Source organism: Macrosteles quadrilineatus, unplaced genomic scaffold (assembly GCF_028750875.1).
Source record: "Macrosteles quadrilineatus isolate MER2022 unplaced genomic scaffold, UCM_ALF_1.0 Scaffold_7__1_contigs__length_78375512, whole genome shotgun sequence".
Lineage (NCBI taxonomy): Eukaryota > Metazoa > Arthropoda > Insecta > Hemiptera > Cicadellidae > Macrosteles > Macrosteles quadrilineatus.
The window spans coordinates 53,910,328-53,930,868 of NW_026542600.1; the positions used below are offsets into that span (position 1 = coordinate 53,910,328).

General features: G+C 33.4%; 1 protein-coding gene across 1 annotated transcript in view; it reads left to right on the forward strand.

Annotated features, from left to right (window-relative positions):
• The first annotated feature begins 2,739 nt into the window (after positions 1-2,739).
• Positions 2,740-20,541, forward strand: part of LOC128998989 (serine protease filzig-like) — a 56,064-nt gene continuing 38,262 nt past the window's right edge. Inside the window, exons 1-4 of the mRNA XM_054425346.1 lie at positions 2,740-3,460; positions 4,572-4,733; positions 5,211-5,914; positions 20,266-20,392. Coding sequence (XP_054281321.1) covers positions 2,740-3,460; positions 4,572-4,733; positions 5,211-5,914; positions 20,266-20,392 — 1,714 coding nt within the window. The remainder of the gene's footprint in view (positions 3,461-4,571; positions 4,734-5,210; positions 5,915-20,265; positions 20,393-20,541) is intronic.

The following is a 20,541-nucleotide window of genomic DNA, read 5'->3' on the forward strand; positions in this document are numbered from 1 at the left end:
CTAATTTATCATAAGATAAAAATATTTATTCTCGGTATATATTAATAATCCAACACATTTAATTTTAAACGTATTTCTAAACTGTTTAAGAACGATGCTGTGAATGTTTGAAAGAATAGTTGAGTGTACGTTTTTGAGAACTATCGAGAACTAACGAAGAACTAACGATTTGTGTATAGATATAAGCATTTATAGTCAGAAAACGGTGCCCGCTGGGAAATGTATAGTTGTGAAGTTAGCGTACCCACTTTGTATGCCTCTTAACTTTTTATTTTTTGAGAACTAACGTAAATATTGGAGAACTATCGAGAACTAACGAAGAACTAACGATTGGTATATAGATATAGGCGTTTATAGTAAAAAAAAACTGTTCCCGCTGGAAATTGTACAATTGTGAAGTTAGCGTACCCACTTTGTATGCCTCATAACTTTTTTATTTTTTGAGAACTAACGAAAAAATTTGGGAACTATCGAGAACTAACGAAGAACTAACGATTGGTATATAGATATAGGCATTTATAGTAAAAAAACTGTTCCCGCTGGAAATTGTACAATTGTGAAGTTAGCGTACCCACTTTGTATGCCTCATAACTTTTTTATTTTTTGAGAACTAACAAAAAAATTTGGGAACTATCGAGAACTAACGAAGAACTAACGATTGGTATATAGATATAGGTATTTATAGTAAAAAAACTGTGCCCGCTGGAAATTCTATAATTGTGAAGTTGGCGTACCCACTTTGTATGCCTCATAACTTTTTTATTTTTTGAGAACTAACGTAAATATTGGAGAACTATCGAGAACTAACGAAGAACTAACGATTGGTATATAGATATAGGCATTTATAGTAAAAAAAACTGTGCCCGCTGGAAATTCTATAATTGTGAAGTTGGCGTACCCACTTTGTATGCCTCATAACTTTTTTATTTTTTGAGAACTAACGTAAATATTGGAGAACTATCGATAACTAACGAAGAACTAACGATTGGTATATAGATATAGGCATTTATAGTAAAAAAACTGTTCCCGCTGGAAATTGTACAATTGTGAAGTTAGCGTACCCACTTTGTATGCCTCATAACTTTTTTATTTTTTGAGAACTAACGAAAAAATTTGGGAACTATCGAGGACTAACGAAGAACTAGCGATTGATATATAGATGTAAACATTTCTCCTCGGAAAACGGTGCGTGCTAGAACCCGGAAGTGTGAAGTTAGCGTACCCACTTATAATCGGCTATAACTTTTTAATTTTTTGAGAACTAACAAAAAAATTTGGGAACTATCGAGAACTAACGATGAACTAACGATTGGTATGATCAAAAGTGGATACGCTAATATGGGTACGCCAACTTCACGGACCTCACTTTACCTTCTCCAGTGAATATTAACTGAACCACTGTAACTGATAGACACTGAACATCAATGTAATAATGTGGGATTTGCAGATAAATCAACATAAACTGCAAGGTCATTGTGCCTAGGCCAACAATGATGCAGGACTAAAAGGTCTTATCTCTTATCAGTGGGCATTGTTAGTTGGCAAGCAATATTCCTGAGCCTATGTAAACCTACCTGCAATATAATATTAAACAGTTAATCTTAAGGAAAGGAACAATTTAACTATGGGTGAAATAAAAATATAACCTATTTTAATGTGCACAGCTATTAGCGAATTTCCCTATAGGGAAGTAGCTATTACCGTAGGTCTCATGGTAAGACTTAGGCCCGGGACCGATTTACTTTTTCATTTTGATGTCCCCAGAGGCCAAAAACACCATTCGTTCAAATTTTTATATATGTATATATATATATATATATATATATATATAGATTTATATATATATGTGTCCGTGAACACGATAACTTGAGTAATTTTTATCCGATTTTGATGAAATTTGGTTTGAAGGTGTAAGGCGGGATAAACTTGAATGAGTTCGCGATCCAGCATGATCGCACCATGGGAACAGGGTTTTATGGGGGTTTTATGGGGTAAAAATTGGTTTTTCTCACTTTTGACCCTCAAAACACAAAATTTCCCGATTTTTCTCTAAACCTTCTTAAAGAGCTTAAAAAAACAAACAATTCAGTATATCAAAGTGTTTTTGTACGGTTATTGGTTACGGAGAAAACTAAAAAAATTGTAAATTTAAAATTCCCATTGTTATTCTTATGGAGAATATTTTAAAATGTTGTAGTTTGCTTGTTTATGGATATCTTTTGATCAAACTTGGCAAATGTATTCATTTTCTACTAAGCAATAATTATTTTACTTAAAATACACACTTTATTAGTTTCCTTGTAGCAGCAAACCTAGGTACTCGTTAAACCTAATGTTATTTAAATAGATCGATTGAAAATCAATTCAGCCAAATGGAAATTCGCTTAGACGGCAGGTTTGCTGCGGCGGGGGTATTTTAAGTGCATGCTGTAATCTTTGATGTTATAATATTTTATTTTTGTGCTAAATATTCCTTGGCTATTTTTTACTACTGAATGAATTGCAGACAATTTCAATTATTTTAGGCCTTGCCTGTACATAACCCTTTTGCTGCCTACATTAAGCCAAGAATAACTTTGACATTATTGGTTTATTTATTGAATGATGGATAAAATTGGAGTAAGCAACTGTGGAGTTTGTTTTAAATATGCTAAGAAAGCAGCTATACTTTGCACAGGACATTGTAATAAATGGATTCATTTTAAATGTATTAATATAACGTATTCAAAGGTAAAAAGTATGTCCAGCAATGAGATTAAGGTCTGGAAATGTCCAACTTGCAGGGAAGATAATGTTTCGGAAACTATTGATGAGGATAAACTAGACACAACTTATGACAGTAATGTTTCTCTCTCACTAGCTACAGAAATTTATGGCTTACAGTGTTTTATGGCTAGTCACAATAATTCCCTAGCTACATTAAAAGGAAAAATTCAAGATATTGATATTGATGGAGAGATGGACCTAAACGCTTTACTTACAATTGCTGCTGAAGCAGGCTCACTACTGCTTGAGGAAAATGACAAATTAAAACAGCAAATTCATGACTTGAAAAATGACAGACACCAGGCTGAACAGCAGGCTGAAGAAATAATCAAGGAACTACGGGATAAAGTAAATATCCTAACAGAAGAAATAAATAAACAAGAAAGTGTTCACGTACATAAAACTCAATCTTTATATGAAAAAATGAAAACTGAAATTGAAAATAAGAATAATATAATTTCTCAGCTAGAAGATGACAAGTTGATGTATAGGACTCAACTTAAGGATCACATGAAAGAGAAAGAGGAATTGAAATCATGCAAAAAGGAGATGGATAAACTTAGTAATGAACAATCTAAGTTCCAGCTAACCATGAAGGATAATGAAGATTTAAAAACAAAGATAAATTTGCTGATGAATAAAAAAACCCTCTTAGAGAAGAAAATTTTAGAATTAGAGTCGAAAAAAGAAGCTGGTGACACTGCAAATGCTACAAAAGTTTCAAAACTCTTAAAATCGGATGAAGCATCATGGTCCAAAGCCCGTTGGGTAGATGATACCATTCTCCAATCATACTTTCATGCGTTCAGTAGTGATCCCGCTCTTAACAACTCCGTCCTGTTTCTTGGCCCTTTTTCAACTCAAATACTTAAACATTGCAGCCAGGAAGAGGCCCAATCTGAAATGGATACTTTAATGTTTATGAAACATAATTATGTTTTATGCTGCTTGAACGACAGCCTTAATCCTGACAATGATGACTCTGGCTCTCACTGGAGCCTTTTGATTTTTGACAACATTAGAAAATTGGTATACCATTTTGACTCTAACTCAAACTTTAATAAGTCCAGTGCCCTATCACTGATGAATAAACTCAACTTTGATAACAGTACTCTCGTGAATATCCCCTGCACTCAACAGAAAAATAGTTTTGAGTGTGGCATAAACGTCTTGGTTAACACAAAGCTGGTAGCTGAATGTTTCTGCAGAAGCCCATTAAACAGTGCAATGCCTCTTCATGAGTGGTTCAATTCATTTTTTTGTTGGATCCTCCTGTGATAATGTGGCCTCTGGTGTTAACAAAAACATGAGTGAGATCTCTCACCCTGTTAAAAATGGGATAATCAATGAACATATAGAGGAGACATGTGACAGGACCACTAAAACTAAACATGATTACACATGGAAAACTGTAAGAAGATTAGGAAGAAAAAAAACAAGGAAAGAATTTGAATCATCAATAAATCACACAGAAACTAGAAACAAATTTAATGTCCTGGTTGAACTTCATGAAGATGATGCGGAAAAATATCCTCACAGTAAAACATCAAGAGGACTGATTAAGCTCAAAGCTCCACAAGCCACAGACCAACAAAATGGAATCTTAAGAGCAAATAAACGCTACAAAAAAACATACAGAACTAATAAGTTTATAGTTACAGAGGCTAAACCACCAATCACTAAAGAAAATAAGGACAAACCATCAATAGAATCTCGTGACCGACATTTAAATGATACAGTAAGTCAAACCAGAAATGTACAGCCCCCTACTAAGATGGAAAATAAACCCCGTTTTCATATTGCAGGGGACAGCCATGCAAGAGATTTAGCTCAATTCCTCACTCCACTAATGCCCCAGTACTCCGTCTCATCCGGCTACTATCCAGGTGCCTCACTGCTATACGTGGTCGAACAGTTGGAGAAGTGCAACAACAGATATAAGGAGAATGATTGTATCATACTTATTGGTGGGTCCAACAGAACAGATGCAGACCACTTTCGAATTGTACTGTCCAAAATAGAAAATCTAATAACAAATACTAAGGCTAAAATTATATTGACAGAAATACCCTATATTTATCAACAACCAGAGAATGGTGAACAGTTTTTTGAGATTGAAAACTGTAATTCTTGCCTATTATCCCTGTCAATAAAACAAAATGTTAAGTACTTGATGTTCAGCCATTTGTTAAATTATAAAAAGCATTATACTAGAAATGGAATGCACTTAAATAAAGCAGGAAAGATAGTAATATCCAAAAGCATCGCAAACTGGCTCTCTAAACCCTTGAATACTGGATCTGACCAAAAAGTCAAAATAGCTCCGCTTACTGCTGAATTAAATCCTTCTCCTACTGAACAAGGTTCAATTTCTCACATCAGAAATGTTCAAATTAATAATGCCCACATGTCAGGGATGATTAAACAATTTTCTGATCAACCAGACACAGCCTTCGCACACTGTATTTCTGCAGATATTGGGGACAGAAACAATATGTCTGCAGGTGTAGCTGTAGTGTTTAGGAACCACTTCGGCAAACCAACAAAGGATGACTTTATAAACCAACACCTAGCAAGGCAAAAAGTAAAGAATGGTTCTACTATTTACAGTTTAGTAACCAAACAAAAATACTTTGAAAAACCCTCTATTACTGATTATGAAAAGGCGTTTGAGGAGATAGCAGTAGACATTAAAAAGAATAGCCTCAAACAACTAATCTGTTCACCACTCGGATGTATGAGGGACAGAATACCACCTGAAATTTTTATGAAGAATTTGTTGAAACTTCAAGAATATACTGGGGTAAATATTACAGTTGCTGTAATTGACAACAAAAGGCACATGGCTCGAAGAGAAAATAATCCTAGTACTGGAAGCAAGTCACCTAATATGGCTACAAACCTACAAGATATACTGATGAGGAACCTAACACAAATGACACCTCCTACATTGTCCGACCCAAGGCGCTGCAGCAGCTATCCTGATGACAACAACCATGAGCCGTCTGATTTGCACCAGTCCAGCCGTAGTAGCAGTAGCAGCAGTGTCTCTGTGTCCAGTGAAGTGAATGAGCAGTCTGAGAAAGTATGTGATAAAGTTAAATCCCCCCCCATTATCACTCATGGCCCCTTCTCCTTCTCAGAGATGGTAAAGGGAGTAGATACTAATTGTCAACCCACATCTTATAGTGAAACCTCAAAAACAAATAATATTCAAGAATGTAATTTTTTAGAGATAAGGCAGGCAGTGTTCACAGCGGAATAACAGCTATACATAAAAATAAAACAAGGATTTTTAAAGACGAGAGTCTATTAATATTGAATATTAACATACAGGGCCTGAAGAGCTCAAAAATTGATTTAGAATTATCTCTAGATATTAACAAACTAAGTCCAGCAGTGATGACTATCTGTGAACACTGGCTAAATGAGTCAAACTACTATGTTGCACATACAATTCATAACTATAAGCTAATTTCAATAAGTGTAAGAGATACAAAACAGAAGGGAGGTGTATGTATATTGGTTAGGAATGATATAAAAGCAACTGAATGTAGCAGCATAAAAAGATTTATGAGGAATCGGTTTTTGAATGTGTGGGGGTAACTCTCGATTTATCTGTAGGATGCAATGGAGAAAAATGTTTGGTTGTAGCCATATATAGAACACCAAACAGCAGCTTTAAGCATTTCATAGATAAACTTACTCATCTTCTAAACCTGTTAGCAAACTCAAAAAAAAAATAAAAACATATTTTTGTGTGGAGATTTTAATATTAACCAGCTGAGTAATGACAATGAAAAGCATACTTTTAATTCTGTTCTGAAGTCTTTTAATTTCAAAGTTACTATACTGACACCTACAAGAATAACAAAACTTTCTAGGACATGTATCGACAACATTATCACTAATATAGGGACCAGAAATGTACGGGTAGAGGTAATAGAATTGGGTTTATCTGATCACACTGCTCAGTTATTGTTCGTAAAAAACAAAAATATAGTTACTAAGAAGGAAATTATTTCAACCAGATTGTTAAGTTCTAAGAAAAGAATTGAACATTTTTCTAATCTGTTAAGTAAGGAGGACTGGTCTATGTGTTTGTCTTCGGCAGATAGTAATGAAGCTTATAATAGTTTTTTCTCTGTATTCTATGATTTGTTTTTGCAATGTTTTCAAACTAGAACATTTACTTCAAATAAAAATTCTAAATATGGGTGTGACTGGATGACAAAAGGATTAAAAATCTCAAGTAGGAATAAAAAAGAACTCCATAAAAAATCAAAGCAGACTTCTGACCCAAGTTTTCAAATGTACTATAAAAACTACAAAAAGATCTTTAAAAGACTTGTATTTGCAGCAAAAAAAATAGTATATCTTCAAAAATCAAGCATTCTAATAACATTGCAAAAACAACATGGCAAGTAGTTAGGAAAGAGACTGGATTTATCTCAGATGGTTTTCATTGTAATGAGTTGTTAATTGGTGACAATAACATTGTAAAGGATCCAAGAGATATAGCTGAGGTTTTTAATGACCATTTTAGTAGTGTGGGGCAACAGTCTTCCATAGGGGGTTCAGTTCAGGATGCAATAAATTACATAAATAATGCAAAGATACAAAGCTTAACTTTTTCATTTAGTCCAATCACAAAAAGAGATATGATTAAGACTATAGCAGGCTTGTCGGCTAAACAGTCATCTGGATGGGATGAAATCCCAGTTTCATTAATTAAAGAAATTAGTAGTATCATTCTGAATCCATTGGTGCACATCTCAAATATTGTATTACATACTGGAGTTTTTCCTGATAAACTAAAATTTTCCAACATTTTTCCAGTTTATAAGAAAAACTGTAATAGAAGTTTAGATAACTATAGACCAGTAGCACTGCTTCCATCATTTTCAAAAATTTTGGAGAAGATCATATTAAATCAAATGGTTACTCATTTAGAAAAGTATAATCTTATTAACGAAAAACAATTCGGTTTTAGACAGGGAAGATCAACCCAGATGGCAGTATTTGAGCTGGTGAGTGACTTGTTGAGGGCCTTGGATGAATCACAGACAACATTTGGAGTTTTCTGTGATTTGTCCAAGGCTTTTGATTGTGTCAGCCACGAACTGCTGCTATCCAAAATGAGTTATTATGGATTTAGTGGCATAGCACATGACCTGTTTGAATCTTATCTGACAAAACGATTCCAAAGAGTTAAAATGTTCGATGATGACAGAATTGCTCACTTCTCAACTTGGAGGGAGGTTGTCTGTGGGGTGCCGCAGGGATCTATTTTAGGGCCAGTATTGTTTCTGTTGTCAGGGCCGGATTTCCCAATAGGCCCGGTAGGCCCGGGCCTATGGGCGCAAGGTCCCAGAGGGCGCACGGCCGAGAGTATTTTTTTTTTATACCTAGTCTATCTAAAAATAAAAAAAAAATAAATAGTCACAGTTGATAAAAAAAACTCCAAAGCATTGTGATTCTGAAGTTCATAAGAAGAAATAATTGTTACGAAATCTAAACTATTTTTCAGAATTACGTATCAATTTCGTTTCAAAATTGGTAACGAACATTGGTTATACGGGAGTAGGCTGTAGGGATGTTGACGTTTACGAGCGCCCAAGGAGTACGCATCGTATTGCCACTGCACTGCCACTATGCTGGTTTGGGCTCGGCACTACTGATCAGAGTGATTAGGGGCGCATGCGTGCTAGACATTGTTACTACCCTTACCTCACAAAACAAAAGTTATTAACTAATCTTTTGATTAGTTTACAACAATCTGCAGGATCAAGTTAATAAGTTGTGTTGAATATTAATACAACGATGAATTTACCATTAAAATTAACCAAAAATATTAATCTCAGTTTGCATTAGAAAAATTCAATACCCTCCAAAGCACCAATAATGCTGTCATTTTCTCCTCAGACCTAAGGATCGACGGTTGGCCGGAATATTTCTCTGTTTTGCTTTGGAAATATATAACCTAGATGCAGTACGACCATAGATTAAATATAACCCAAGTCGACTTCTTAATTCAAATTTTTTTAATGTCTAGTTCATGTTGGTGACACTGGACGTTAGTTTTGACGTAATTTTGTTTCCATTGTTTTAGGGTTAGTTCTATGATGTGTGTTTCAATTTCTTTTAATATAACCAGGAGACGACCTATTGTTGATGATTAGATCGTTTTATTTTAGATAAACTAGGTTTAAACCACGATTACTAGAAAAATACCGCTATGGATCATAAACATAAACAAATGACGTTGTTGGCCCGAATCCTATACTAATAGCATTGAACATATGTTTTGGCAGTTCCATTTAAGCAATGTTAAATCATGTTTTTTTCGGGCCAAAATTGTCATTTGTTTATGTTTATGATCCATACAGGTATTTTTCTAGTAATCGTGGTTTAAACATAGATCAAACATACTAGGTACTATTAAATAACAAGAATTGTTTTCAGCTAATCCAAAATGATGACAAATCTACTAAAGGAGTATGTTTAATCTATGGTATCACGTACTGTTTGGAGATCATGTTTTTTGGCCTGGAATTGGAATCAATGGCCATGTTTTTTTTCAGGAATGCTCGGTGGGTTGAGTTGTTTTGTTTCAGTCCCACAAGCGTGAGCATTTGCCAAAAGCATAAAATTGACAAAAGTGTTTAAGACGGCATTTTGTTAAGGCTATAATTCTTAAAAAAAACTTGCAATGATTCCAACGAGGAGTGGTATTTAAGCAATAAACTTAGGTCAATGGGCATGATATAGTTTTTAATAAAGGTTTGAAGAAAAGTAACTGTGACCAGACTAGGGGGCGGAAAATTATTTGGGCCTAGGGGCGCAAAAATGCTAAATCCGGCCCTGTCTGTTGTACATTAATGATTTGCCAATCAACATTAATACTCCACTTTACCTTTTTGCAGACGACACTACAGCAATAATTATGGGTCAAAACAAACAAATAACAAAAGTAAAGCTTTTAAATACTCTCCAAGAAATATCTGACTGGCTATCCAAAAACTGTCTTAGTTTGAATTGCTCCAAAACAAAAATCTTAGCTTTCACTTCTAACAATAGAAACAAACAAATAAATGAGGAATTCCTCATGCCAAATGAAGAACTTTGTGAAAATTCCCTTAGTGTGAACTTTCTAGGTTTTACACTTCAGGACAACTTAAAATGGCATGATCAAATTCTGGCCATACAAAAAAAACTTAATAAATCTCTTCATGCTATTAGAACTATTGCCAACATCTCAGATATAAAGACATGTCTTCAGGTTTATCATGGTTATTTTTTATCAATTGTTAGGTACAGCATCATCCTTTGGGGTGGGACATCAGTAATTGTCAAGATATTCAAGTTACAAAAAGAGGCCATTCGAGCAATGTTTAAACTAAAATTTAGAAAATCATGTAAACAATATTTCAAAAATTCTAAACTATTAACTGTACCAGCTCTTTATATTTTTGAAGTTCTGAAATTCTTTAAAAAACATCAACAATATTTTTCAAATAACAGTCTGGGGACTCAGGGTACAAGAAACACAGACACTCTGCGGTACCCTAAACATAGATTGTCTCTTTTGGAGAAGGGTCCATATTACATGGCAATTAAACTGTTTAATCACCTTCCACCAGAGATAAAAAAAGAAAAAAAACTAACACATTTTTAAGAAAACTGGAAACTCATCTAGCTGCAACATGTCCTTATAAAGTGGACGATTTTTTTTTTTAAATGAGCACATCTGTCTGAGTCAGGGGTGTTGTACTGTATATATTCTCATTTTTGTTAGACTGTATCTTATCCATTGTATTTGATTTTTTAATAATTAATTGTAATAATTGTAATTGTAATTAATTGTAATAATTAATTTACACTCTAGCATAATTGACATGCCATCTGTTACATGAGCTATGCTCAAATTTGTAATGTTTTTTATGGCAAATAAAGAGTTTGAGTTTGAGTTTTTTAGTTTTCAAATGGTGAAAGAGCGGCCGTTAGTTGCAATGGTTGCAATACTTGAAAAATGTTTGATACTACAGTATAATATGATTCTGTTAATCTGTTTTTCCGTAATTCGTTTCTTAAAAGGTCGCCAGTCGCTAGCACCCTTTTCTAGCCAATCATTCGAGATTTCTATGATCACATTCATTGTCACATATTGCAATTTAAAAAATAAAACCCATCAACACTTTTTTTCGTTTGACCCAAATGTAGCTGCCGAACATGTATACTGCCTCTTAACCATATGCGTATTTTTTCTTTACGTGCATGATAGAGTGACACCATTCAGAGTACGTATTATTATTAATTTATTTTTAACGCTTTCACAACAGCAATTATCATTCAAAAAATGCATGTATAAATTGATAGACACTATAAAAAACAAAATGATGCAAATTATTTATTTGCTAATTATAAAAGATTATAGGCTATAGCCTATATTCTACAAATATATTATTATTTTATTAATAAAAATATCTGACGTGTTTCAAAATATATTTATAAATACTTTATATATATAATATAGTTTCAAAAATATTTTATATATATATATTTAAAATATTTTCAACACATATTTTTTTTAAATATTTAATAGGAAAAATATACATATAAAATATGTATATTATAGATTCTATACTTATTTGATCAATATATATTATGAATCTATTTTATATATTCAAAACTTATATTTAATTTATATTTTGCATTGCTTTTTGGTAATATTTTTAATATATATTTGAATATATCAAACTATTATTAAAGATATATTATTTATATATTTTATTCGAGGTTCTATCAAATACAACTTTAAATATATAAAATATTTATAAAATACATATTTGTGCTACGGTACTAGGGATGATTTTTATGAACCAATTCAGTAAATGTTTGTTTACAGTTCCAAGCAAGACAAAATGATATCCAACAAACCATGAGATATGTATGTGTATGTATTATATATGTATATATATATATATATATATATATATATGTGTGTGTATATATATATAGTATAGTATATATATATATAGCATAATATATATATATATAGTATAGTATATATATATACTCCCCGTGCTTTAAAATTGGGAGGGGACACGGAAGAGAAAAAATTGGTTCTTCAAGTTCATCGTATGAAATAGTCACAAATCCATCATCAATTTAGAAACAAAATTCAGCTGAACCGCCTTAATTTGATATACTGGTAAGTATTTTTTTTTATTCAGGTAAGTGGTGAAAATGTATTAGTCTACCTAGTGTGAAATGACTAGCACTGACACTTATCACTACATGGTTCAATTTTAAAAGTTATGATTAACATACATAAAGTAAATTAATTTGAAAAACCTTCCTATATTACAATTAGTTGGTGAAAAAAATCATACAACAGGGCACTGTCATGAAGAAACAAATCATTTAGGCTAGTAGACATCGAAGTATCATATATTTTACCAAAATTATTCTATCATCCCTGTAGCTCATTATCAAATTTCGCAAGAAAGCAAAAAGAAAATTTATACAAAACTGTTACCAATGTTGCCGTTCTACATCTTGTGTGTGGTGTCAAGAATGAAGAATTCAGTAATATTATCTCAAAACTTACTTTTTGATACCACACAAAGACAGTAGAATAAAATCATTTGTAGACTCGTCTCAACGAGCATTCATTTAATGGTAATTCATATTGATTTTGGAAAGTATCAGACTATTTTGATATCGGATATACACTTGTATCGACATATTTGCATAAAAAATAACTCTTCAAATGTGATAATTCCTGATAAAAACCAGTATCGGAAATTGGACATTTATTGAATCTACCTCTATATCGATTACAGATGATAAAAAGGTCTTTAGACAAAAACACCCTTTTATTGCCACCACTGCAAAGGGAGCAAGGTCTGCCGCAACTGGGGGGGCAGTGTCTGTCTGTGTCGTCACCTACACTTGCTGCCTTAGCTTTTACCACAGTGTGTGGTACTTGAAACAAACACAGTATGACCTATACTTTTCCATCAGAATCGGTAGAACAGGAACCCAGGAAAATGACATCGCTATTTCCGAATCTGTCTGACTAGCCAATCAAAAGTAGCTGTTTCCGAATCTGTCTGACTAGCCGTTCGGAAGTAGCTGTTTCTGAATCTGTCTGACTAGCCGTTCGGAAGTAGCTGTTTCCGATTCTGTCTGACTAGCCAATCAGAAGTAGATGTTTCCGAATCTGTCTGACTAGCCGTTCGGAAGTAGTTGTTTCATAATCTGTCTGACTAGCCAATCAGAAGTAGCTGTTTCCGAATCTGGCTGACTAGCCGTTCGGAAGTAGCTGTTTCCGAATCGGTCTGACTAGCTGTTTGGAAGTAGCAGCTGTTTCCGAATCTGTCTGACTAGCCGTTCGGAAGTAGCTGTTTTTTTAAATCTGGCTGACTAGCCATTCGGAAGTAGAGAGACTTTAAAATCTGCCATACTTGACCATGTTGACCTCCATTGTTTGGTAATTTATAGGTAAACTGTGGGTCTCGAATCAAATCGAAATGCCTTAATCGGTTGATTCACTTTGTGTGTTGTAAGTGGGGAATAAAAAAAAATAGCTATCAACTTTGTACTTCCAGAATAACTTGTTAAGTTCATGTTTGCACTGAAAACGTAGGTTTTTCCGTAAAAAATGCCAAATACTTTCAGCTTTTTATGTTTGCTGTACGTCAACGTGTCTTTCCGATTTTTTTGGTTTGGAAAGTCGGTTTGTACCTTAAAACAGGTTAAGTAGCAATAAATATCAATATTTTGTCATTTATTGCAAAAGCAAGAATTTTCTTCTCTCGATACTTAGTTTGCTTCACAGAGAAATATTGCATATCTCTTGACTTGTATGCCGAGAATAACAATATTATTATTGTTTTATATCAATATGTGTGGACATACAGTCTTATCTCTCAAGGTCGCAAACTTTGACCTAAACTATTATCATGTGCTTCATGTTTCAACTTTGTATAGAAAAGATAAATTTCTGTTGTACTGTATTTTATTGTAATCATTCTTTTTATACCCTTAGAATTTACTTCTACCATATCTATAGCTATTTACAGTAAATTTTGATAGCAAATGGGTTGTAATACATTGGACACTTTTGCAAAATTAAAAAGTAATAGTAGTGTGTACTTTACAAATTTGTGAAATTTAGACATGGTAACAGCAACTTGTACCTGTTCTTAGTATGACCATGTTTTTTTCCTACAATGATGTATGAATTGCATTAGGTTATGTAACAGTAGTTAAAGGTTATCATACATCATTTTAAAGTTTATTTTGTGAGAAAGTTTTTTATAATATTTTATGTCTCCAGCGGATCTCTACAACCTAAAAATAAGGCTCTTAATATTTGTTGAGTTTTTGTCTTTGTTAAACAATGATGAAACTCAAACAACACCCCAAAGTTTATATGTATTATTCTTATTGTAAATTTTGTGAGGATTTAAAAATGACCATTATTTTAACAATAAATGTAATTCTTTACATAGTAATATAACTTGTTATCATAACAATTACTATATTATTTTTGTAAATCTTATTTTATCATTAAATCTTACTGTTTTAGTTGGGAACCTCAAATAGGCATTATTCAATCACCATTATCGTTTAGTTTGACAAATATTGTTATTAAAAACTTATGACCAGACCCTTGTATATGTTTATTTAATCCAAACTGATGGTGTTTTAAGCCTCTGGGGACCTCAAAACGAAAAAGTAAATCGGTTTGGGGGCTAGGCCTTACCAAGAGACCTACTAATAAATAGTTTAATAAATAGTAATAGTAATAGCTTATTCCCTAAAGAGGTAATTTTGTAAAACCAACAAGAGAGAGAGAGAATGAGGGGAGAGAGAGGGAGAGAGAGAGAGAGAGAGAGAGAGAGAGAGAGAAATTCTTTATTTATAACAAATTATTTTGCAGCACATACAAAAATAAAAATATCACATGAGTCACAATGACCTGTGGGTGATAGAGAGACAACCTTTATTATAAACTACATTTACTTGAATGGTATGGTATAAATATACACAGATAGTATAAACACATATTTATAGACATTATGCAAATTGTTATATTAATGTAATTCACCAATGAAAAATTAACTATCAACTTACAAACATGGATACAATTTGCAATCAATTAATTGCCAAGAGTTGTACCATTGACTATAAGGATTTATAGTAAATGGTTGTACGGTATTGCTTATAAGGTATGTCGGTAAAGTAGGATGTTAGTGTGCTCTGAAACCAACAGAATGCGTTAGCGTCGCTTATTAGCTCTTTTCAGTTGTTTTTAGTGAACTGTTCGTACTTAATTGTATTATAAATACAGGGTTATTACAAATGATGTTCATGATTTCATACATACATAAATTATAGTTTTATTTGTTATAGAAAGAAATAAAATGGTTACAACTTTTGAAAAACTCAAAAAGTTTCGACACAGATACACAGAACTGTAAATGCTCGATACGGGAACCCCTTGTGGTACGACAGATGTCAATAATGTAGTCAAGCTCTTGCTAGACTTTGGAAAATGTGTCTTGGTCTATTGTTTCGATAGCATTGGTAATCCGTTGCTGGATCTCAAGTATGCTATCTGATAATGGTGGTGTGTACGCCTTATCTTTGATGTATCCCCACAAGAAAAAAATCTGGGGGTGATGTCCGGAGATCTTGTAGGCCAGTTCAGGGGTGCGTCATTATTCGGACCACCGAGCTCGTTCCATATCTCAGGCAGCACATTGTAAGTTCAGCCCTACTAAAAAGTAACATTCAAATGCAGCCATTTCTCTTAAATTTGAAGTGTCAATTGCCAATATAGTGGTTACTAGGAGGATAATCGTTAACCCGGTTCTAAAGTGTCGTTGCACACTAATAACAGATTGGTTAATGGTTAATGTAATATTCCAACTAGCAAAAAGCTTTCCTGCCTTCAAATTCAGCCATTACACAACACTTACAACAATTGACTTGACAACAGCTTATATGCACCCAAACCAATGTAAATGAAACTTTATGAGTTTTTCTTTCCAATGGTACCAACTAAAATTGTCTTGAAACAAATTAACCCAGTAATATTTATAATCAAAATCAGGAACATCATTTGTAATAACCCTGTATTAGTTTAAATCGATGATAAATACAGCTGTTTGAATAAAATTAATAATTGTAACTCAATGCTACTACTGCTCATTCATTAAATAGGTTAATGGTATTGTTATGAGTTAATCCATAATTATAATCTATTCTTGGCCTGAATAATTAATGCTACGAATTCAGTGTGATCTACATTATCTAAATAGGAAATCCGCTAAAACGAGTGATTTCAGTAAAAACTATAAGTACCGGTAATGTTTTTTAGAAAATTCTATGGCTAAAAGTTTGTTGCTTAAATTGTTATAAACCTTTCTGGGACAACTAAAGGTATAATGTATTAATTTTGTAAACTGTGAATACGTATTTTATGATTTCATTTGATTCGAAACTCTATCTTTCCATAGCAAAAATACTTCCTTTTTCTCATCTGCAAAAAATTCCAGGTATCCATTGCGCAATACTTTAAATCTACCAATTCCCCGGCATTCCACTTCTTTCTTTCAAAGAAACTTCCATTACAATTCTGTAAAACTATTTAATAGACTTCCACCTCAATTGAAGGCCGAACAAGATCCAAAAAAGTTTAGAACAGGTCTAAAGTCCATGTTGTTAGATAGATCATTTTACAGCGTCCGTGAATTTCTACTTTAGTGGTCATTCACAAAGTCATGTGCGCATGTTTAGTTATTTAGTTATAGAATTTTATACAGTAAGGAATTTTTGTTATTAAGATGTAATAAATTTATTTTTCTTGTACTGACTTGGCTAATGCAAGTATTGTCAATTTGGCCCAATAAATGACTTATTGACTTATTATTATTCCATTTTTGCGCCGCGTCAGTGAAGTAGAAGGCGTACTAAAATTCCTGACCATGTACAGTCTTATATAACTTGGAAGATCTTATTTTTTATGAACCAGTTTACAATATAAGTGTCCTTTTATTATTCATGGACTTCCAAAAAAGAATTCACTCGATAAGAGTTTTGGTACGATCACTCGTTTTATTTAAGATATAGGCTAGGCTAAAATTGTAAATGGTTGTCGTTTAAATTTATACTAATTATAACATCTGATATTTTTCCTACCCTTATATTAAGTTTTAAGTCAATCGGGGCTCAAAAGGAATTGATAATTTGGTAAAAATCACAAACAGGCAGAAAACTAGACATTTTAGACCCACGTGTGTGAGTTTTTTTCGTTTTGACCTGAGGAACAAAAACAAAAGAAATCTCTCAACTTTGATGAAATTAAATGAGGTACAAATGTCTTTATATGTATTTGAATGAGTTCGCAAACCAGCATAACCGGACTATGGGAATGAGATTGCATGGGAGGTTTTATGTATGGTAAATATTGGTTTTCCCCATTTTTACTGTCAAAACATTAAATCTCGCAATTCCGCAATAGTCGCAATTTATTTACAACCCATTTTTTTACTAAAAAAGAACTGAGTCTATGTTGTAGCGTTATTATACGCTAAATGGCTACGGAGAAAATACAAAAAAAAATTAAATTTAAAATCCTCATGTTCTTAAGGCGAATAAATACAAACAGTTGTAGGTTTATAGATATGATTTTTCAAAACTGGCAAATATATTTATCTCAAACTAAGTTCTCATTTCACTAAAACACACTTTATAACAGTCTCTCTTGTAGCAAAACCTAATCACTTATTAAACCTAATGTTATTGAAATAAAGAATAAATCGTACACGTCCAAGGAAATATTTAATTGGAAATTCAATCAGGTACATGGAAATTAGCTTAGTCTGCAGGGGAATTGTACATTTAATATTGGTAAATTATAAGTAATTACTTACATAAATAATTAATTAATACATAGGAAAGTGTTGGAAGTATCTTATTATATATGTATGGTAACAATATTACCTCAAATAGTTGTAGATCATATTTACACGCTACTAAGATGACAGACAATAGATAATCAAAATTTCAAAGATTACCTTTGCCCTTTGTTTAAGTGTTTTACCGCGTTTTGAGAGCCCATATCTGGAGGGCCGTTTTTGTAGCCGTCGTTTTGAGGGCGGCGTTCGACGTTCGACACACTTGTCCATAGCAGACTACGGCGGGCTTGCGGCTATAGAGAGACCGACATTGCCTGTGGTCACCACTTAAACACTGTATTGTTCAGTTTCAAATGTGTTTCTCGACAAATTAGCCTCTGAATCACTATTACTACCATTTAACATAGGGATATAGACATAATTTACCCGAATATGATCAGTGAAGGATGAAAAATGGAGAGAGCCTTTGGAGGCTTTGTTACTGACTAACATCATCTGTTTCGTTAGGTTATTGTTAGAAGGATCAAGTACAAGGTCCAGTTTCGAACAATAAAACAGCTGAAATAATTTTTTTTAGAGTCCCTCTGATTAAGGAAAGTAAATAAAATTCGTTTATAACAATAACGATTACAATAACATAACAATAACAGTATAATAACAATTGATGTAGGTGAGCTTTAACACCGCTCAGTTTACATAGTAGCTGTACTTACTTGGCTGAAACCGTGTTTAAATAGTAAATACCCCCGCCGCAGCAAACCTGCAGACTAAGCGAATTTCTACTAGTCTGATTACATTTTTACTCAAATATTTCCATAAAATAAGACATATTTATTCTCTATTTAAATAACATTAGATTTAACGAGTGCTTAGGTTTGCTGCTACGGGGAAGGTAAACAGTGTATTTTGACCATACGTCAATAGTATAGGATGAAATAAATAAATTTGCCAAATTTTATCAATATGTACTGTATATCCATAAACAAGTAAACTACAATAATTTTCATTTTCTCCATAAGAATAACATGGGAATTTTAAATTACACTATTTTTGAATTTTCTCCGTGACCGTTAGGCATACAACAGCGCTTCAATATACTAAATTATTTCTTGTTTTAAGCTCTACAAAACGGTTTAGAAAGAAATTGCAAAGTTTTATTTTTTTAGGGTCAAAAATAGGAAAACCCCATTTTTACCCCATAAAACCCCCCATAAACCTCCGTTCCCATAGTCCGATTATGCTGGATCGCGAACTCGTTCAAATAAACGTAGGTTTACACGTTTGTACCAAATTTCATCAAAATCGGATCATTTTTGCTCGAGTTATCGCGCTAACGGACATATATATATATATGAATTTGAATGAATGGTGGTTTTGGCCTATAGGGACCTCAAAATGAAAAATTAAATCGGTCCCGGGTCTAGGTCTTACCATGAGTACTACGGTAATAGCTTATTCCCTATATGGGAAATTCGCTAATAAAAACAAATCAAATTTTAATCGTTTCATCAGCTGACGCATCCAAGACGAAACTACCGAGACGTATACTGCCTTTGAATATTAAATAAATAAATTTGAATATCTCAATTATTTAGAGAACTTTTGACTAAGTATTGATCAAAAGAATTACGTATACGTCTAGTTTCTGAAATCTCTTCTTAATCAGTTCACTGAGACAGCGGTGTACTTGTGCTAGCTTTGTAACTGACTTAGATCAGCTGGAGCTTTAGCCTACTAGAGTCGAGAGTATTTATTTCATTGATTTATAGGTTACAGAATCAGAAACAGTCAATATTTAATACTGTACTTGCTAATACATCTAATTAAAATTAACTAAATCTATGTACATTAAGTGGACATTTTACATTAAATGTGCACATTGCAAACTCATCGAGTGAATAAAATGATTATTTATAAGCCAATCCTTTAAGATGGATTTGAAGCGTTTGAACGAGCTCAGTTATGCATTCTGAGGTAGCCTATTACAAAATCTATCACAGTTAGTTTTAAGCGATTTGCCATAATTTTTTTATTATTTGGCCAACCTGTGTTGTGATATCCAGTTTACTCTTGCCTCTGGTATCGAGAGCATCGTAGTAGTCCCGGTGGTTAAATCTGCAAGATATTATTTTGTTTGGCCAGATTCGTTAGTTAAACGATCAATGATCAAGGGGTCAATGATCAGTTCGGTCCAGTTTTGGGCGCACCGGAAAAGGGCCCGAAACTTAAGGTAGATGCCGAAAAAGGGCCCGTTGTGCTCCTATAGAATTTTCACAGGCGGATTGACAAGAAGAAAGAAACAACAGCACAGTTGTAATCCACCAACAATTTACTGCTTAGAATCGAGGTTCCATCGAGTTAGTTACAGGAACATCAAGGTAGTGTTATCCTTTCGCAAATGGGTTTACTTAACAAAATAGTAGAGCATAATTTCCTTTAATCTTCAAATCCCTCCATGTATTTACCAGGGGGAAAACGAAGTAATCCCACAACAGTTTCCAGTTTGGATTGCACGTCCAAACAAATGAATTAAACTCCCAGCTGACTCCAGTACTGACCACAGACAGATGGAGTACACCTGTCACTCCAGGACTGTGAAGTATGGAGTATGGAGTGGTGTGGTAGTGGAAGGGACGGTCCAAGTGAAATCTTCAGTACCGTTACCTGCGACTCCCTGCTTGCCGCTCTGAGTCAGTAGGCCACAGTCCCGTCTGCAGGCAGTAAGTTGTCGTCTCCTTCCATAACTGTATAACACGTGCATTTACATAGTCATATGTTAATATTAACATTACATTTTACAAATAAATTCATATAGGACAGTTATTTTAGAAAAAATTAT